Raw genomic sequence first — 21,586 nt, 5'->3', positions numbered from 1 at the left:
AAACCGGAGCACCCGGAGGAAACCCACGCACACACGGGGAGGACGTGCAGACTCCACACAGACAGTGACCCAGCCGGGAATCGAACCTGGGACTCTGGAGCTGTGAAGCATTGATGCTAACCACCATGCTACCGTGAGGCCCCATGCTACCGTGAGGCCCAAGTTTGAGTAGAGAAATCCACAGTGGTGAAGTTTAGAAGACAAATTGGAGGATCGTTATTCAAAAGTTAAGAGAAAGATCCCATCAAGTTTCATACCTCAATTGTAAGGAGAAATCAATTTCTGAGGGCTGTGGCAGACCAGGGAATGTGAATGAACCTTTAAGAACTTGATAAATAGCCTAAGATTTTCCGGGGGGGGGGGGGGGGGGGGGGGGGGGGGGGAGAGAGAGAGAGAGAGAGAGAGAGAGAGATAAGGTAAAAAGGAGGTTCTGCTGAAATTTGTAGTCCAAAATATGTGTGATGTTTGATGTAAAAAGTATAAGTATTTACCCAAGAGTGTTTATTTACTTGTGTTTGCTCTACTTGTTTCCTGTATATTAAAATTAATTTGTTTTAAACTGTGTAATCCTTTGGTGTAATTTATTTCAGTTGATCAGTGATGTTTGAATCCCTCTTTAAACGCAGCCAGTCTCTAAAGGGAGTAACTCTGAAAACTGTCAAGTTCAAAACATGAAATGCCTCAAAGAATCAACTTCAGGAAGGACAGAGCATTTAGCCACACCATCACATGGTGCAGGCATTGCAACTGATGTATTTTTAAAAGACAATGTAATTATAGCAAGCTTCAGTCTATTAAGTTTCATATAATTCATATGCATTTTAGTTAGCAAAATAAATTAAACTGGAGTTAAGACTGTGGTCCTCCTCAGACTCTAGCTTGATTTGAGCAGTCTGCTTACCGTCTGACTTTAATCATGACATACAAAGCATTTGTCATATGCAATTTGGAGGCTTTGAAACATTTTGCAATCATGTTTAGCATTATACCCCGATGCTTTTCCAAAGTCACAACATGGTATTGAAAGTACAGTAATTCAGCAAAACATTTTACTAATATATTTAATAGTCAAATGGAAATTAATCACGATAAGTGTGAGGTGATGCATTTGGGCAGGGCAAACAAGGTAATGGAATACATGATGAACAACAGCACCCTGGGAAACACCTAGGACCAGAGGAACTTTGGTGTGCATGTACACCAGTCCCTTAAAGTAGTGGGGCAGGTGGAAAAGTGGTTAGGAAGACCCCCATCATCTATACTTCCTTTTATTAGCCGAGGCATAGAGTTTAAGAACAGGAAATGTTAGGCTGGAACTGCATAGAACGTTGGATAGAGTATTGTGTGGAGTTCTGGAATGCACATTATAGGAGGGATGTGATAGCAACGGAAAGTGTGTAGAGGATATTTACTAAGGTGTTTCCTGGGTTGGAGAGTTTTAATTATGTAGAGAGATTGAATAGACTTGGGTTGCTTTCCTTGGAGCAGGTACAGAATTGTATAAAATTATGAGGGGCATAGAGTGGACATGAAGAAACATTTCCCCTTGGCGGAGGGATCAATGACCTCGGAGGGCCATATTTGGGAGGGGATGAGGGGAAAAACGTTTCCACCCAGAGTGTGGAGGGAGTCTGGAACTCACTACCTGAAAGGATGGTGGAGGCAGAGACCCTCATAACATTTATTTAGTATTTAGATGTGCACTTCTAAATACCAAAGCGTACAAAATTATGCACCCAAGTGCTGGAAAATGGGATGAGAATAGTTAGATGTTTGTTGACCGGCACAGATGTGATGGGCCGAAGGGCCTTTTCTGTGCTGTAGACAGTGATTCAACGAGGAAACCGTGACTGATTCTCCCCCGCCATCTAGTTGAGTGACATTACAGTGTCCACAACCAATACATGGGGGTATTAGTTTTTTATAAAAAACATGCAAGGATACCTTTAAATGATTTAGAATATATACCACAAGATTTACTCTTCAGAAACCCGCTGAAAAATAATTTCTATTGTATAGAAGGTTTCAATTTTATTTACAAAGTATAAATGTCAACTTTTGTTATACATACCCACAACCCTGTATCTGCAAGTTACTCTTCTTTCTTACTGTTGACAAATTAATTACCTTCAAATATTTATCATCGCTCAAAATATTAACTATCATTAAATACTGTAGACATTAACCTTTTGAAAGTAATTTGCTTCAATAAACATTTCTCACATGAAAATACATCAACAGCCACAAACATGCAGTGAAGCTGTCATACAAATTGACCCCTCAAGCAGCCACATAGCAATACCTCAAGAAATTAACTTTACACATAAAAGCACAGTTTCACACGATAAAACATCAAGGAGTGCATGGAAAGCAGTTTTAGCTCAAAGGTGGCAACATCGCCCACATCCCTATAAAATAATTACAACCAAGGTAACATGCACGTAATCCAGAGGATGTGACCTAGCCTCACTGTCTGATTTGATCAGATATGAAACTAGACCTGTTGTGGTCATCTATTCAGTTAACGAGTTTGCACATTCTCCCCATGTCAGCGTGGGTCTCATCCCACAATCCAAAGATGTGCAGGTTAGGTGAATTGGCCACGCTAAACTGCCCCTTAATTGGAAAAAAAAGATTTGGGTACACTAAATTTATATCTTAAAAAATCTATTCAGTTAACATCCCCAGTAAAAACTAAGAATGTTGAAAATACTCAGCAGGTCAAGCAGCAACTGTATAGATTTTCCAGCCCCGCATGGCAGGTCCCGCAAATGCGGTGAGTCAACCACATGTCCACTGAAAAATCATTCCCATTGTTTCAGGTTAATAAGCATTAATTAGAACTGCAACATTTACTCTGTTTCTGGCTCTAGAGTTGCTGCTATCCTGCTGAGTTATTCCAGAATTTTGTGTTTTTATTTCATTTCCAGTATTCATGTTATTTTGCTTTTGATTTGTTTTGAGTTAACATCCTCATCTCTGAGGAAATGTTCAGAATCGTACAGTGAAGGTTCCCTTTAAGTGATTAATTCAAATTTCCTACATAACAGTCAAGAATGCTTAATTTAATTCATTGCATAAAACGCAAGGAGAAACAAGAAAGATGCTAACGAAATGCAAATTATTTAGATTTTTAACATTTTTATTCCCTGCATTATCTAAATAATGGTTAATTCTATTAAAAAATCATGGCAACACACATTTAAAAAGTTTTTAAAAATCGTACACGATTGTGGATTTTCCATGTAGGAGTCTATTATGCCATTAAGATCTCGGATCACTCGCAGTTGTGACATTCTTCCACCCACAGTACATCCCGACCTTTCCAACAAACTAACTTGCACGTGATATGAATGATAATGTCTCAGATTTGGTGCCACAAAAATATTCCTACTTGAATGGAAGAATCCGATTGTATTTCATTTACTTTTTCAAGTCACTTTCTGTAACCAACATGCACTTTTGATCATCACACAATAGCTTGAATATACAATAACAAAACTATGAATTTAAGGAAAGCTGGTTATGGACAATGTATTGGCAAGGCAGAAGGATTAAATTTGTTTAGTTTTCAAACATCATACATGTTGCAGGCTAAGAAACAAAAGCACAGCTGTAATATAACAAAGAAATTAAACAAACATATATGGACAGACTAACTGTGGTACCTTCTGAAGACATGCGTTTAGGCATAGTAGAGACAGGAGCTGGAGAACCATGAGCAGAGGGGTGAGACGGAGGCCTTGAAGGCCCTGAAGGGGGCCTGGAGGGCGGCCTGGTAGGAGTGGCTGCCCGAGGTGGAAGAGAGTTGGGAGCTGACGGATAGCGAGAAGGTGGGCGAGAGGAAGGAGATGGGCAAGGCGATGGCCAGGCAACACCTGACAGAATAAATGATATGAAGTAAAGTAAAAACTAAAGAAAAATATGGGAATACAAGTAACAAAAAATAATTAAATATACTTTGCAAGACAGTAAATAAATTTGAACTAAAATTTTCACAAGCTACATTTCAAAACACTATGCATAATTTAAAAAGATAAAAGCACTATGTACAGTGTATTGGCACAAAGAAAGAAAAGTAATACCCAACATTTTGTAAAACTTTGGCTTTTGTCGTGGCATTTCGGGAGTTAAAACCAGGATTTTGTATTTTATTTTTAAAGGGAGTTTGGAAAGCAAGCACTTCTGATGTGCATCAAGACTTAGATTTGGATACTTAATAAATTGGTCATAATCTGATTGTTTCTTGCTCTGAGGCACTTTCAAAAAAATGGTACTCCACCAATCATAGTGTTAAAATATGTACCATAAGTTTCAGAAATGCAACATTGCGGCGCAAAGCTGTCACTGTAATCAGGCTTGTAAAAAAATAAATATGTTTCTTAATTAGCAGAGATGTTTATAATTTTGCTAAGTCGTGCAGGAATTTGGGGATAATGGAAAAATAGTCTTTATAGATGGGTATTAAAGTTTATTGATGCTGTGTTTGTTCAATTGACTGAGAAAAGCAGAACAAAACAAAATGTTTACTTTGTGTAAGTTGCAAGGTTGATGAATCTACAGTTTTATTTTGCTAAAACGGAATACTTAGAAGCTACAAAAAAGTGAAGGGAGATGAATAAACTACTCTCAGTCAACAGTTTTGGTGAATTTCTGAGCTCATCAAGGTCAAGAATGCCAACGGTAAGAATAGACCACCTCAATTCAGGTTAATGCACATGATGGTTTAATATAACCAAAGGCAAGGAAAAGCTGCATCTTCTCAATATACCCATTTGTCAACTGCAGGAGTCCACAATCTTTTTTTCTATTTCCCATCTTAGTCATCTTTGTGGAACACAAATAAAATGGAAAAATTCTAAATTATGCTTTGCTGTGGGCTTACAGCCAGTGGGAACAGGTTCAAAAACTGTCAACAGCATAAGATTCTTTCAGGTAAATGTTTTTTCCCATTTCTTCAGTCTGATGGTTGAAATGAAGTTCCTAGAGATGAAATGATGATGTGTTTACCTATTGTGCCGCACAATATCCTCTTCACTGGAATGAACCTATTGATGTGTTTATTTTTGAATAAAATGATTCTTACCCTGGGGGTGGAAACCACACTGCCTCAAAAATCAAATGTCAATGTGGTATTTGTAAAATAGATGTGGATAATTGTTGTGAATATTAGAATAGAAATTTAGGATTTAACTTACCAATAGCCAATTTAAAATTCACTAAAATGGTGTTTTTATAAAAGACAAACAATTGAAATCTAAAATACACACTTCAATTTCAATGACGAACTACCTGTGGTTCAAACCCTTCTGAGTCTGAGAAACCAAGTCTAATAAAAAGCTAATTTTTTAAAAAGGAAAATTTACCTGCTCTTAGTATTCAGATGTATTACTTGCTGTGCTACAATTCACACTGATCTTCATGTCAAATAGAACCAGCTGCGGTTAAATGTAGGTTTGGCATTTTGGTGTACAAGAAGAATGTTTGGCTAATGCCCTTGGCAATACAAATGAAAAGATTGCAACTTTTGGTTTTGCATATGAAACAACTCCTGAATGCTAAATTATCGAAACAGTTGGTATTGATATATTTTGCAGCACGTTACATCTGTGTGCAGTATAATAACGTACATTTAATAGAGAAAGTCACGTGTGTTCTTACCCCAAAGTCTATAGCTAAAACCTCGTCATGCTTCAGAATGACATTAAGTAGGTATATATAAAGCAGCTTTATGCAAAGGAAAGAATGGAAGGACAAACTCACATCTAAGAAAATGAACTTTAAGACTAATATTTGAAAACAAATGTGTTTAACGTTAGATATATAAAATAACTCAAAACTAAGAAACCTGGAGAACGTTTGCAAACATAGAGCACCGTAATGTATCAATCTTTTATCAAAAATATGCATTTACCAAAGAGTCTTCTGCTCATCTTGTATATCTAGAAATCTCTCTGGCACCATAGGTGGGATGTTATGTGTAAACAATGAAAGGTGCTTATGTGGAGCTGGACTGAACCACCAAGTGAAAAGGAAAAAACTATTTTTCTTGAGACTGATTCAGATTTAAACATGCCCAAATCAGTATCCAAATTACATAATGTACTATACGAGCAGTGCAACGTTTAAAGAGTGCATAATTGTCACTGCAAACAGAGTTGAGGGCCAAGGTACATGAATTTGTTTTCAATAAGTTCAGTACATACTGCAATGGCCATTTTAAAGGATACAGGATTTCTAACTGAACTAGATGTAAAAGGAAAATTTATAAACTTGGACATTTTAACTCCACTCACTGTTGAACTACTGAAACTTTAGATTGCATTGACCACTTGTACAACTCACATATTTGATAGCTGCCTCATTCTTAAATTAAATATAAATACTTGCCTCCATTAACAACTCTTTGATCTGCTCCAGAATTAGGGCTATAATCCGGTGTATGAGATCCTGCCCGGGAAGGTTGTGGGCCTGAAGCAGACTGTCCAATCCTTGGTGAATGTTGTCGTGTATTTCCCCAAGACATTCCATCCCTATTCCTTTGCCCTGGTGGAATGTACTTGTTCTCTCTATATTTAAAAAAAAACACACAAATTCATTTTATCTTTAGATCAATTCACAAATACTGCAACTGAAGAGCGATATCCACAGGCACCAAATACCTGCTTAATGATTACTGAAGTGAGTGCGTACGTGCAGTGGTTATTCGATCATTGGAGCAACTCAGAAAAGACAAGTTGTGTCTTCATCCAATATTTGCAAAATTGCACTTTCAACAAAGTCTGTTGAACAGCAAAGATCATCCAAATTTTTGCAAAAAAATTATAGCATTCTTAATTGCTGTTCAGGCTACAAGGCATTCATAGAATTATCGAATCCCTACAATGCAGGAGGCGGCGATTTGGCCCATCAAGTCTGTACCGACCCGCCAAAATACCACCCAACCCAGGCCCAATCCCCCACCCTATTCCTGCAACCCCACCCTGAGGGGCAATTTAGCATGACCAAACCAACTAACTTGCATATCATTAGACTATGGGAGGAAACCGGAGCACCCGCAGACACGGGGAGAATGTGCAAACTCTACACAGTCACCCAAGGCCAGAATTGAACCAGTGTCCTGTATTTTATTGAATAATTAAGTACTCCTAGAATTGCTTCTTCAGAGTTTGTTGAATTTATATTTATTGTTGTAATAAATTTTAAATTTGCTAGTTAGTCATAGAAATTACAGCGCAGAAGGAGGCCATTTGGCCCACTAGGTCTGTATTGGCTCTAGGAAAGAGCACCCAACTTACGCCCACGTCTCCACCCTACCCCCATAACCCAGTAGCCCCACGTAACCTTTTGGACAATAAAGGGCAATTTACAATGGCCAATCCACCTAACCTGCACATTTTTGGACTGTGGGAGAAAACCTTAGCACCCACAGGAAACCCACACAGACACGGGGAGAAAGTGCAAACTCCAGACAATTATCTGAGGTCGGAATTGAACTTGGGCCTCTGGGGCTGTGAGGTAGCAGTAAAGGCAAGTACGGTTTACATACAAAAAAAATTAAAAATTGGATTCTCATAATTCACAATTGTGACAGAACCTTTTGGCTGAACAAATACCATTAAGATGGCTTATCGTCTATCTGTGATTTATTGTCTGTGACTCACCAGAAGAAAAGAAGCCATGTTGCAGTGTCAGAAATGACACACCTCGTTACTTCTGAGGAGTTTCTACAGAACACCTGGGAGCTCCATGCCCAACTTCAAAGGGAGCTACATGAAAGACAATGACCCCCTCAAATATTTCCTTTAACCCACAAGGCAGGGGTGTTAACAATCCTGAAGACCAAGACAAATTTGACACACTGGATAAACATCCTTAGTTGAAGACCTTGTGGAGGTGTTACAGTCACATTATCCAAGACTCTGGCTTGTTGAACAAGTTAGTACTATCTTCTTGAGCTGCAGCCATACTATCTGACCAGCAGGCCTGACAGATGGAGCTCTGACCAGGTTGGACACCTGGTCCCATCTACCCTGATTCTGCTGGAAGTTCTGCACCATTGTCTACAAAAACGGACTCATGTGCCTATTTCACCTTGTGAACACCACCAAAAAAGTGACTTGTACAACACTAGCTTTCAGCCTGCTGGGCTTCATGAAGGAATTCCTTGTTGGACTTTGATTTTGGACCCTGGACCTCATGTGAACCAATTTTCTTTATGGTCCCTGTACTGCAAAATATTTCCTCTATCCCTCCCTTTGCTGTAGGCATGCGAAAGGGGATGTTGCGGACAGTCCTTTTCATGATTTTGAATGTGTGCAGCAAGCTAGGCTTTATAAGTTCCTCCTACGAGTGTGCTGTGTGGTTATCAGTATCTCAAGTCTGTTCACGGAAAGACAGTTTCCCATCTTGGGCAATATATATTTGAACAAGCACTGAAGTCCTCCAAAACCAAGTGCCTAAGATTCCACAGTACTTTGTGGTTTAACCAATATTCACAAAGTGCTCTACCTATAATATATAATTAACATATACAAGAATATACTAAGGATGGATTAGTAGTCAGTGCGTGAAGTCATACTCTCCAAGCCAACCTACTAAAAAGTCTTCTTTCAGTTGGAAATTCACTTAAAAGGCATTTTCTTATTTTTTTCTTGAGCACAATTTCTGAATACAAGGGGCTGGTTTAGCACAGGGCTAAATAGCTGGCCTTTAAAGCAGACCCAGGCAGGCCAGCAGCACGGTTCAATTCCTGTTCCAGGCTCGCTGAACAATGGCCGGAATGTGGCAACTAGGGGCTTTTCACAGTAACTTAATTTTGAAGCCTACTTGTGACAATAAGCAATTTTCATTTCATTTCCCCTTATATTCATTCATCAGATGATTTAATCAATTTATCTGGGTTAGGTTGTGTTTGTTTAAACTTTAGTTCAACTTGTTTCATGCAAGTTAGGTTATAGTCACAATTTTCTTGTTGTTCTCCTACTTTCAAGTGGCTTATTTGTCCTTGCTACTGAAAGCCAGGTCCAGCAGAGGATCCTTCTTCTGTGAGTCATGCATATTTTAAATGAAATCTTTATACAATAAGAGAGGAAACATCATTTGTTAAAATACTCCTGGCAGGCTTTACCGGTATTGCTTCTTGTGGCCTTGTAGTACCATGTTTTGGCACATCAAGGTGCATTCTCCTTGCCCTTTCACACAGGCCGACAAGTGAGGCAGGCAGGCCGACAGAGCCCAATTTACTCAGCCTATCATAGGACAACCTTCTCACCCAAAGAACCAATATATGAATCTTTACTATGTTACCATCCTTCCTGGAATTGAGAGCAAAGCTGCACGTACTACTCCAGTTGTGCTTGGCAAAGCCCTGTATAACGTAGCAACATTTCTGTATTCTCGTGCTCCAAGGCCAATATGCCATTTACTTTCTTAATTGCTCGTTGTACAAAACACAGCATGCAGGTCCAAGTGTACCTAAGCATCTCTGAAATTGGAAATGTAAAAGTTTCACCTTTTAAAATATTTGCTGCTTTTGAATTCTTACTACCAAAGAGAATATCCTCAGACTCTTCCCCCCCCCCCCCCCCCCCCCCCCCCCCCAACACACATTATACTCATATACCACCTTGTCGCCAACTTACTCAACCAGTCTATATCTTTGTATATCTCTACCATTTCCTTACTTCCCATGATTATCTCTCCAGTCTCAGCCGCTGAGGGATAAACATTTACTTTGGCTATTCTCCTACATTGCATTTCCTTGTAAAAGCTTTTAATCTGTTTTTATATTCCTTATATTTTAATGCAATGTATTTTGAACTTTTTGAATTGAACACAAGGCAGCACAGTAGCACAGTGGGTAGCACTGTTGCTTCACAGGACCAGGGTCCCAGGTTTAATTCCCAGCTTGGGTCACTGTCTGTGTGGAGCCCGCACGTTCTCCTGTGTGCATGGGTTTCCTCCGGGTGGTCCGGTTTCCTCCCACAAGTCCCGAAAGACGTGCTGTTAGATGAATTGGGCATTCTGAATTCTCCCTGTGTTCCCGAACAGGCGCCAGAATGGGCCAATTGGGGCCTTTTCACAGTAAGGTCATTGCAGTGTTAATGTAAGCCTACTTGTGACAATAAAGATTATTACATCTAAAATAGCTTTACCCAGAGCAAAAATGTGATAGTACCTGGGGCTGACACCATGGCTCTCTCGCTCATTGGGAGATCTTTGTACAGCTGTGTATTTCTCCTCTTCTGTCCTTTCATCATTTTCTAATGCTACTCTTGCCTTATATTGGGCACTTGATTCAATTTCTTCAGCAAGTTGAGCTGCTCTAGCCTCCCGTCGTAAAAATTCTTCAGAGTTATCCCTTTCCAAAGGTACCCTGTAATAAAAATAAATAAAAATCAAGTTACAGAAAATCACTTCAAATAAAAACAATAGAAGCTGAAACACCAATTAACTATGAATGATATTGTAAAAAAATTATATTAAAAATATAAAAATAATTGATATAGAACGCATAAAGGAATGTTAAGTAACAAAGTGAAGTGAGAATGTAAAAAATAGTAACACAAATGAGGATAAAATCCAATTAATACTCCTTCCTATGGGGGAAGGAAACAAAGAGGGAGGAAAAGTGCAGTTGAGTTGAAGTTAAAACTGAAAGTGGAACCACTAGTATCGTAAATTTGAAACAAGCAATTAATCACAACTGCAAAATTATAATGGAGCTCTGCACTAGCACGAGGCAGGGTTGCCTTTTGACAACTGTAACTGCAACTAAACAGTCCACTCTGCTCACTCCTTATTGCAGAAGGGGCTCAAAAAGGCGCTCTAAACATAGTCTGCCACACCTCACCTGGCTGGATAGCCAAACCCAGGGGAATCACCTTATGTGGGAGAAAAACACAAGAGATAATAGCGTAAACTCCATCCGATTCTCCAAGTTTCTCCATCTCTGTTGCATTGGTTCCAATGATGCCACCTTTCAAAACTGCGCTACTAACTTGTCCACCTTTTTCCTGAGCCAAGGATTCCCCAATAGTGGTCGACTGGGTTCTCGACCATGTCGGGCCCATTTTCCGCACTTCTGCCCTCACCCCTTCACCTCCCTCCCAAAATAGCATTAGGGATCCCCCGGTCTTCACTTTTCATCCCACCAGCCTCTTCATTCAAAGGATCACCCCCTGCTATTTCTTCCAACACCAGCATCAAGCCACCACCTAAACAATCTTCCTCTCACCTCCACTGTCAGCATTCCTGAGAGACCGTATCCTCCATGACACCCTGGTCCACTCTTCCATCACCCTTAACATCTCTATCCCTGCCCATGCAATAGCAGAATATTTAACACCTGCCCCTTTACCTCCTCCCTCCTCACCGTCCAATGCTTTCACTTTTTTCAGATGAAGCAGGGGTTCAGTTGCATTTGTTTCAATTTAGTCTACTGGAGTTGCTGTTCACAATGCAGTCTCCTCTACATTGAATCATAGAATGTACAGTGCAGAAGGAGACCATTCGGACCATCGAGTCTGCACCGACCCTTGGAAAGAGCATCCTACTTAAGCCCACATCTCCACCCACGTAACCCAACCTAACCTTGGACTCTAAGGGCAATTTAGCATGGCCAATCCACCTAACCTGCACACCGTTGGACTGTGGGAGGAAACCGGAACACCCGGAGGAAACCCACGCAGACACAGGGAGAACGTGCAGACTCCGCACAGACAGTGACCCGAGCGGGAATCGAACCTGGGACCCTGGAGCTGTGAAGCAACAGTACTAACCACTGTGCTACCGTGCCTCCCCACTGGGGAGACTGCTTTGCAGAACATCTCTGCTCAATCCACAAGCCTCTTTCTTCCTGTCACTTCCCATTTTAATTCACCATCTTGTTCTCATGCCCTCATTTCTGCCCTTGGTCTACTACAATGTTCTAGTGATGCCCAATGCAAACAGGAGCATTTCATCTTCTGATTTAGCACTTTGTAGCCTTCTGGACTTAACACTGAGTCAACAACTTCAGACCAGGAACCTCTAGTTTGATTTTTTCTTTTACTCCAATCTCCACCCCCATAACTTAATCCTGAGAGAGCACTGATCCTTGGTCTTGCTATTAATACATTCTCTATGATCTTTAGGCCACTATTAGCACCTTCGTCCTTAACAGTATAATTAACACCGTCTTTATCTTGTGTCCGTCATATCTTTGTCAAATCTGTCCTGAGTTCTCACCTATCCCTGACCTTCTATTCTGCTCCACCTCTTCCGCAGTAAAAAATCTCAATAGCTCTGAAGAGGATTCATACGGACTCAAAATGTTAATTCTGTTTCTCTCTCCACAAATGCTGTCCGACCGGAGTTTTTCCGGCAGTTTTGTTTTTATTACTGTAAAGTTTAGGATCTGAAACACAAGGAACTTCTTGAACCACACGCAGATTAATACGTAGAACATCGCACTACATTTTTCACCTCAGAACTCCAGCAAAATGACAGAATATAGCTGTTCTGAGTGAGATCTGGCAAGCTGGAGAGAGACAGCTTATGGGAGTCCAAGTCAATTATACTTGCTTATGAAAAGGAAATCAGGAGAATAATGCAGGCAGGATTCATGGAGTTGGATTGGCCACAAAGAATAAACTTGTGAATTAACTTCAGGAGTTCCCTCCAAGAAGAAATTAATGCCTCATGACTCTTCATCGTAAACTGGCAAGGAGCCAATTCAACATCTTTTTCGGTGCATGATGTCTCAACTCTTGACACCAATGACGAACTGTGGAAGCTTTCCATGCCAAACTTGATCAAGTTTTCTCTGGGGGTTTCAAAGGAAGACACACATTATTTCTGGAGACAAGAGTTGGAAGAGATTCCAATCTCTGCAATGGAACTATTAGCAGGGCAGGAATTTGAAATGTCAATTCCAGTCGCATTCTTCCCCTTACCAAATGTGTAAAATGTGGGTTTACCACCAACACCCTACTCCACCAGAGGAATACAAAACATCATGACAACACCCACTGTTCAAACACTGACACCCAATCGATTCCATCATCGTTTCTGCCTGGAACCACAAAAGGTGCCCACACCACCAAAGCAATAACAGGAGCTGACGACTGCTGGATCGATAACCAACTTATTTGTTCAATTGTGTCCATAAAACAGGCCCCCAAACGGCAGGTGCAACAGAAGAGATGTCCACGAAAGGTCAACATCGGAGCTCTAAGAGATCCAATCACAAGAGACGGATTCCAACAATGCCGTAGGGAAAAACTTTCAAACTTCATTAAAGAATAGAAGTGTGTCAACAGTGCTTAGTCTGTCCTCAAGTCAAATATATTGAATGCCTGCAAAGAGACTGTCAGGAAACATCAGGGTTGATTTGATGAGATGATGTGAATATCAACGAACTGATAAGTGCAAGACTTTCTGCGCTTGGCAGAATGACCTGCATTCAGCAAAATAACCGCTTACCCACAAGCAAAGGCAGAAATGTTGCATCCTGGACATGAAGAGCATACGGTGGGCGAACAATTTCACACTGACAAAAATGTCAATAGTTCCTTCATTGCCACAAAGACCATTTATGGCCCGAGTGCTCAAGGATGGGGTAGATCCAATGAAGGAAACGATTGATTGATTGATTTATTGTCACATGTACTGAAGTACAGTGAAAAGTATTTTTCTGTGGCAGGAGCGTACACAGTACGTACACGAGACAAAAAAAATAATCGACAAAGTACATCGACAAATAGTGACTAGTTATAGTGCGGATCAAGGGCCAAACAAAGCAAATATATGAGCAAGAGAAGCATAGGGCATCGTGAATAGTGTTCTTACAGGGAACAGATCAGTCCGAGGGAGAGTAGTTGAGGGGTCCAGTAGCTGTGGGGAAGAAGCTGTTGCTATGTCTGGATGTGTAGGTCTTCAGACTTCTGTATCTTCTGCCTGATGGAAGGATCTGGAAGAGGGCAAAGCCTGGGTGGGAGGGGTCTCTGACAATGCTGCCTGCCTTCCTGAGGCAGCGGGAGGTGTAGACAGAATCAATGGGAGGGTGGCAAGCTTGTGTGATGCTTTGGGCTGAGTTCACCACACTGCAGTTTCTTGCGATCTTGGGCCGAGCAGTTGCCATACCAAGCTGTAATGCAGCCGGATAGGATGCTCTCTGCGGCACATCTGTCGCAGTTTGAGAGAGTCGATGCAGGCATGATGAATTCCTTCTGCTTCCGTAGGAAGTGGAGACATTGTTGGGCTTTTTTGACTGTTGCATCAACGGGAGTGGACCAGGACAGACTGTTGCCCATGTTGACCGCCAGGAACTTAAAGCTACTGACCATCTCCACTTTTCGGTACACCATGCAACCAAGTGATCTATCTCCCTTCTGTAGTCTGATTCATCGTTGTTTGAGATACAACCCACCACAGTCGGATCATCCACAAACTTCCAGATTGAATTGGAGTTAAATCTTGCCACACAGTCATTTGTGTACAAGGAGTACAGTAGAGGACTTAGCACACATCCTTGTGGGGCCCCGGTGTTGAGGATTATTGTGGAGGTGGTGCTGTTACCTATCCTAACAGATTGTGGTCTGTTGGTCAGGAAGTCAATGATCCACTTGCAGAGTGAGGGGTCAAGTCCAAGATTGCAGAGTTTGGTTATTAGTCTAGTCGGGATAATGGTGTTGAAGGCAGAGCTGTAGTCTATGAACAGCAGTCTGACGTAGGTGTCCTTGTTGTCGAGGCATTTGAGTGTTGATTGCCGGGCCAGGGAGATAGCATCTGCTGTGGACCGGTTGCGGCGATAGGCAAACTGCAATGGATCAAGACCGATGGATCAAGGAGGCTGACGTTGATCCATCTTGTGACTAGCCGCTCAAAGCATTTCATGATAACAGATGTCAGGGCCACCGGTCGGTGATCGTTGAGGCAAGCTACCTTGCTCTTCTTTGGGCTGGTATTATGGTGGTCTTCTTGAAGGAGGTGTTGAAGATGTCTATGAATACACTCGCCAGCCGGTCTGCGCAGGATCTGAGTGCTCGAAAGCACCAGCTCTGGCGCCACTCGATTATAATCCGCAATTTATCCACTGAATCCTGGAATCAATATACCCCTGGAAGACTTTGGGTTTTGTATTGGTCGGAAGAGGATTAAAAATGTAAAGATAACAGTCAATAAAAGGGGGCAGCCACATTCAGCAGGAGTGAAACCGCCCTTTCAATATCGCAGCCTGGTCCTTGGGAGATCTCTTCACCCAGCATTCACCCGGGTTCTGTAAAGTCGTGAAAGTGATGGCCGCCAACATTATTTGAGTGATTGACCAAAGGATTAGTGTGTTGACCCAAAACCTATGCGCTCATAAGGCCGTGTTGCAAAGAATCATTAAGAGGCTTGACGATATGGAGGGGAGAATCCTGTATGTTAAACATGATGCTTCCTTTGTAGAAGCGAGATCGGAGGAAGAATATCCAAATCCTTGGTCTACTGGAAGGTGTGGAGGGTACAGTCCCTGTTGTTCTTTGAGGACTGGCTGCCATGTTTTCTCAAACTGGATGTGAAGGCCGGGTGTTTCAAATTAGAAAGATGGCATTGTATCCTATCTTTAAGACCAAGGGACGGTTTTCATCCCAGGCCCCCTACTCATTCGCCTCCACAACCTGAAAGACTGCCAGAAGGTCCTGAAGACAGCAGTGGTGGGACCTGGCTCCATGAGGGAGCGAGGATTTATTTCTTCCAGGACTTCTTGGCAGTGATGCAGGCCAAACATTGGAGCTTCGATGAAGTTAGAAAACAACTCAAGGCTATTGCAATGAATTATGCTATACTTTATCCTGTAACCCTAAAAATTGTTTCCAGCAACTCAGTCAAATCATTTGATAATTCGATTATTGCATGGGTTTCCTCGGGACCCTTCAGTTTCCTCCCGCAGCCCAAAAATGTGCAGGTTAGATGGAATGGCCATGCTAAATTGCCCCTCAAGTATCCAAAGATTAGGTGGGCCTGGGTAAGGTGCTCTTTGATGGTCAGTGCAGTCCGATGGGCTGAGTGGCCTCCTTCTGCATTGCAGGGATTCTATGATACTGCTTTGGCCTTTATTCAGTCCACGAGGGTTAAGGAAATGGTTTGATGCTTGGAATAATCTGGGCTCTTTTCCTATCATGGTGATGTTGTCTGATTTTATTATCTTGTATCCTGTTAAAGGGAGTTGTTATCATATGTGCACTGATTGATCGTCTTCTGCTCCCTAGGAGTGTTTCAGGGATTATTATTATTGTATTATCTCATCTTAGTCATGGTTGTCTTCTATTATTTGTGCATTAATCATGGCAAAACTGAGTGGCACCATTGTCGAAGGGTGGTTGGTGGTGCATAGAGGTCTTCATGGGCGTGTTTACAATGTAGGTGGGGTATTCAATTGCCATTACCTTGTTGGCCTTACTTTTCTTCTACTTGTTCTAGAGAAGGTATCCAGATGGTAATGACGGTATGTTCTGTGGGGTTAATCCTACAGGTCCTCGGTCTTAATGTAGTATTAGATCTATTGTGGTCAGGATTTATTGGTTTCCTTTCGGTTATTATGGGAAGATATGTGTGTTGTTGACTTGATGCTACTTCTGGTAGACAGGTCTTCTATCCATAAAATAAACTATTTGGGGATACTTTGGTGCCTCTGGCGTAAAGGGAGTTTGGGGGGGGGGGGGGGGGTGTGGGGGTGTGTAATGGCACGGATCCGATTGTGCCGCGAAAATCCGGTCTTATTCTTTATGGTCTAAGTAATGACCGCGGGTGATCTTAAAATCTGCTCATGGAATGCAAGGGGCAATAATTCTTCTTCTGTCTGTATCTGCTTCACATCTATTCTTGTTATTTGTTGCGTTTATTATCATTAAAAAAAATAGGGGAAACCTAATAAAAAATGTTTTTAAAAGAATCAATTGTTGACTGGAGTGTTTTCAACTCCATCCAACAGTTCGAGATGAGCTCAGAACTCTGTCAACGTCTATGGAAGTGATGACAGTCCTCACAAAATAGAACAACGGTGATGGAATCCCTGTTGAAATTTTTATGTACAGAGTGTGAAGATTTCACAAATACAGGAATCTATGCAGAGGCTCACCTCCGAACTGTTCATATCGATAATTATGAAAGAAGTTAATATCCAGAGTGAAGACCTGGAGAACTTGACGAACATTTTCAAATGTCCTGACAACAATTGAGCATTACAGCTCCATTTCCTTATCCTACAGGTCTGGAATGAAGAGGAAATCCCAAATTATGTCAAGGACACCATGATTGTGAGAATCTCTGAGAAAGCGGACAAATCCAACTGTGGAAATTACTGAAGCATCTCCCTGCTTTCCATTGCAGGAAAGATCTTTCCATTGCAGGAATGATTACAAGAACACATCTGAATTGACTTATTACACTTGGAAGAGCTACAAGCCAAAACTCAATGCAGATTTTGGTTAGGAAGAGGCATGGTAAATGATATTTACAGCTCGTCAACTGCAAGAAAAATGTTGCGAACAACATCAACCCCTCTCCATAGCGTTTTGACATGTTGCGAACAACATCAACCCCTCTCCATAGCGTTTTGACTTAACCAAGGCCTTCGGACTTCCTGTGGCAGCCATGTGCTGATTAGTCGCACACAGGACGGCCCCTGCTTGAAGGTTTTGGTTGTGGCCCTTTCTGCCCGATTTATGGGCTCTTTGGTCAGACAGTTTGAAGGATCAGTGGCAGGGAGTGAATTCTCCTCAGGGATGGAATGGCGGCGGGTTAATGTACCCGGCAGAGATTGAATAAGGAGGGTCTGCATTGGAGGGTGTGTGTGACGCTTTTACAGAAGACATGGAGGAGGTTGGGGCGCCATCATCATCCACTTCATGCCAGTGGAGGATTGATGGGGATGATTAAAGGGGAACTTTGGCAGCATCAGCTAAAGATATAGGAAAATTGGTCAAGGGCAACTGAAGGACCAGTTGCCCCTCTTTGTGGTGCCTTGGAGCAAGTGGACAATGCCTGCAGTCACAAGGTGTGATGATTCAAGAGGTAGGAAGGGCGGTCACAGACTACAGTGATCGGATTGTGGAGTTGGGAGGCGGAGGTGGCTGGGTACATGGTTTGGAGGAGGACTAATGGGGAATGTTTTTTCTGATGTTTTGGGGGGGGGGGGGGGGTTTGGAAACGTGAAACATGTATATAATATTTACCAATGTTTTGTTCTATTTTCACATGTTTGCCAGTTGGTGTTTCATAATGGTTGGGGGGAGATGAGTCGGAGTCCTGGGTGTCTCTCTCTCCTGCTGGTTGGTTGGATTGGGTGGGGCGGGGGGGGGAGAGAGAGAGAGAGAGAGAGAGAGAGAGAGAGAGAGAGTGAGACACAGAGAATCGGGCTGAGACCTTGCCAAAGGTTGGATGTGGGTTGCACGGGCCAATGAAGCATTCCAAGGTTTTTATACATTTGAAAAATTTGATGGCGGAGGAGGCGTTGCTTCAGGAGACACACTTGCATATTAAGGACCGAGTGAGATTGCGCAAGGGGTGGGTGAAGTGTTCTTAAGTATGGATGTCCTCATTTATCGGCTTCATGACGATATGCCTTTTACACACACTATGTGTAAATTACCTTATTGAAAGAAACGTAGACTAAACAGCTGACTAGACACAAGCTCCCTGCAGGAGTGCAGATCATTTATCCAATGATCAGTGAACTATTCAATTTCAGATGACTTCAATTATAATCCAGGCCACCCCGACCTCAAGTCTTTGAGCTCCAATATTCAAGCGCTGTATTGGAAAAAGTTCCCCAGAGAATCCTTGATGCATTAATAGAATAAAATGGAATCCCTACAATGCAGGAGGCTATTCGGCCCATCGAGACTGCACCGGCCCTCCGAAAGACCACCTTACCTAGGCCCATTCCGCGGTCCCATGGCTGTAACCCCACCTAACATGCACATCTTTGAACACTAAGGAGCAATTTAAGATGGCCAATCCATCTAATCTGCACATCTTTGGACTGTAGAAGGAAACCAAGACACACGGAGGAAACCCACGCAGACACGGCGAGAAGATGCAAACTCCATTCAGGCAGTGACCTAAGGCTGGAATTGAACCCAGGTCCATGGCACTGTGATGCAGCAGGGCTAACCATTGTGCTGTGACGGAAGGATTAGAGGCGTGTTGAAGAGAAATTGTTTCACCTAGGGGCTGGTGGGGATTTGGTTTCACTGCCTAAAAGGCAGGTCACTTCCAGCCAAGCAGAAAACCACATTGCATAAAAAACCCACCAAGATACGTGTTTGAAGTAAAGTAACCTCGTTCAAACTCCACACAGTCACCCAAGTCCGGAATCGATCCCAGGTCCCTGATGCTGTGAGGCAGAAGTGCTAACCATTGTGCCACCCACACATCTAATGCATATCTTGTTGAATCGGGGTTGGTTAGCTCAGTTGGCGACACTGTAGTGCAGAATGATGCCAACTGCATGGGTTCAATCGCTGTATCGGCTGTGATAGTTTATGGAGGCCTGACCCTTTACCTTGCCCTGCATTTTGTGACGTGTATGTGAAGATGCGACTTACACTCAACATTTAGAGGGCTAAAGTCCTCCATTGCAAGCTCCAAATGCACGTTTTTAAAAAATACATGGGATTTGGCTATCATTGGTAAGGTCAGCATTCATTGCCCATCCCTAATTGCCCTCAAGAGGGCAGTGTTGTGCTGCATTCTAGGACTCATGCAGTCCATGTGCTGTAGGAACACCTCTACTCTCAGGGACAGTGAAAGAACAGCAATATAGCAGGATGGTAAGAGACTTGGAGGAACTTGCAGATGGTGGCGCTCCAATGCATCTGCTGCCCTTATCCTTCCAGGTGGTAGAGTTCATGGATTTGGAAGGTGCTGTTGAAGGAGTATATTGTGTTGATGGTACACAATACTGTCACTGTATGTTGGTGGTGGAGGATGTAAATGTTGGTCGTGGATAGGATGCCAATCAAGCAGGCTTTGACCTAGATGGTGTCAAGCCTCTTGAGTGTTGTTGGAGCTACACACAACCAGCCCAAGTGGAGGATATTGCATCGCAGTCCTGACTTATGTCTTGTCAGATGGTGGAGTCAGGAGGGGAGTCACTCTCTGCAGAATTCCCAGCCTCTAACCTGCTCTTGTATGGCTTTTAAAGCAGACCAAGCAGGCCAGCAGCACGGTTCGGTTCCCGTACCAGCCTCCCCGGACAGGCGCCGGAATGTGGCGACTAGGGACTTTTCACAGTAACTTCATTGAATCCTACTCGTGACAATAAGCGATTTTCATTTCATTTCATGGGGGCTGGTTTAGCTCACTAGGCTAAATCGCTGGCTTACCAAGCAGGCCAGGAGCACGGTTCAATTCCCGTACCAGCCTCCACGGACAGGCGCCGGAATGTGGCGACTAGGGGCTTTTCACAGTAACTTCATTGAAGCCTACTCGTGACAATAAGCGATTTTCATTTTCATTTCATGGTATTTATATGGTTGGTCCAGTTCAGTTTCTGGTCAATAGTAAACTCCAGGATGTTGATCCATTCATGGAAAATGTGGAACACTTCCAGTACTTTGGAAGTTCTTTTTTAAGGAAGACTGACTTTGATGAAGAAATTCAGCATCACCTAAAATCTGCTGGTGCAGCTTTTGGCCACCTGAGGAAGCAAGTATTTGAAGATCACAACATTAAAATTTAAACCAAGCTCATGGTCCACCATAAGGTCATGACCCCTTCCTTACTGCACAGGTTTGAAATACGCACAACATACAGGAGGCATCACAAAGCAATGGAGTCATACCATGAAAACTGTCTCTGGAAGATCTTATATTAAATTGGAGGATCGATGCACCGATATCAGTGCCTTCTCACAAGCAGACACCACAAGCATTAAGGTTATGATCATCCGCCATCAGCTTTGTCTGATTGATCGCATAGTTTGCATGTCAGATACCAGGCTCCCAAAACAGGTGGTCTTCTCCCAGCTCAGTGAGGGCGGACACACCAGAGGACGACAGAATTTTTTTCCAAGGATGTGCTGAAACCCAACATGAAGAAATGCAACACTGGCATCTAGCCCTGGGAGACCATTGTTTTGAACGAAACCAGATGCTGGCGGAGTCTGTGGAAAGGATCCCAGAATTTTTACGACCCAACAAGGACAAAATGAGGCGGCAAAGCAAAATTGACAAAAATCATGCCATAACCTGAACTGAAAATATACGACCAAACATCACGCATGACAACAAATGTCTACAGGCCCAAAACTCTGCAGATCCCAAATCAGCCTCATCAGCTATCTTCAGACTCATGGAAGACATTCAACCTCGCTCACGAGGGATAGCCATTATTGTGCAGCAGCACAGCCTCTATATGTAGAAATAGTTTTTATTTTTTATTTTTAAATGTGCCACTTTATCCTAATATGATTTGGGCTCAATTTCTTAATTTAAAAAAAAATTGTAATCAACTATTATTTTTAAAACCAAATCTCAAAAAAAAGAGCGCCATTTGCTGCAAATTTTCAGCATCAAAATACTCACATCTGATTTTCAACTTGGAAGATAAAGAA

General features: G+C 42.2%; 1 protein-coding gene across 11 annotated transcripts in view; it reads right to left on the bottom strand.

Moving 5' to 3' along the window:
• Positions 1–21,586, bottom strand: part of atxn2 (ataxin 2) — a 128,726-nt gene that overhangs the window by 42,260 nt on the left and 64,880 nt on the right. For 9 of the 11 annotated variants that reach the window (XM_038786580.1, XM_038786881.1, XM_038786659.1 and 6 more), the window contains 3 exons: positions 10,181–10,378; positions 6,391–6,569; positions 3,669–3,878 (listed from right to left, as the gene is read on the bottom strand). In XM_038786580.1, coding sequence (XP_038642508.1) covers positions 3,669–3,878; positions 6,391–6,569; positions 10,181–10,378 — 587 coding nt within the window. The remainder of the gene's footprint in view (positions 1–3,668; positions 3,879–6,390; positions 6,570–10,180; positions 10,379–21,586) is intronic. The other 2 variants (XM_038787038.1, XM_038787287.1) reach the window with 1 other exon arrangement.

The sequence above is a fragment of the Scyliorhinus canicula genome, chromosome 1 (assembly GCF_902713615.1).
Source record: "Scyliorhinus canicula chromosome 1, sScyCan1.1, whole genome shotgun sequence".
NCBI lineage: Eukaryota > Metazoa > Chordata > Chondrichthyes > Carcharhiniformes > Scyliorhinidae > Scyliorhinus > Scyliorhinus canicula.
This window is presented reverse-complemented; position numbering and strand designations above follow the sequence as displayed.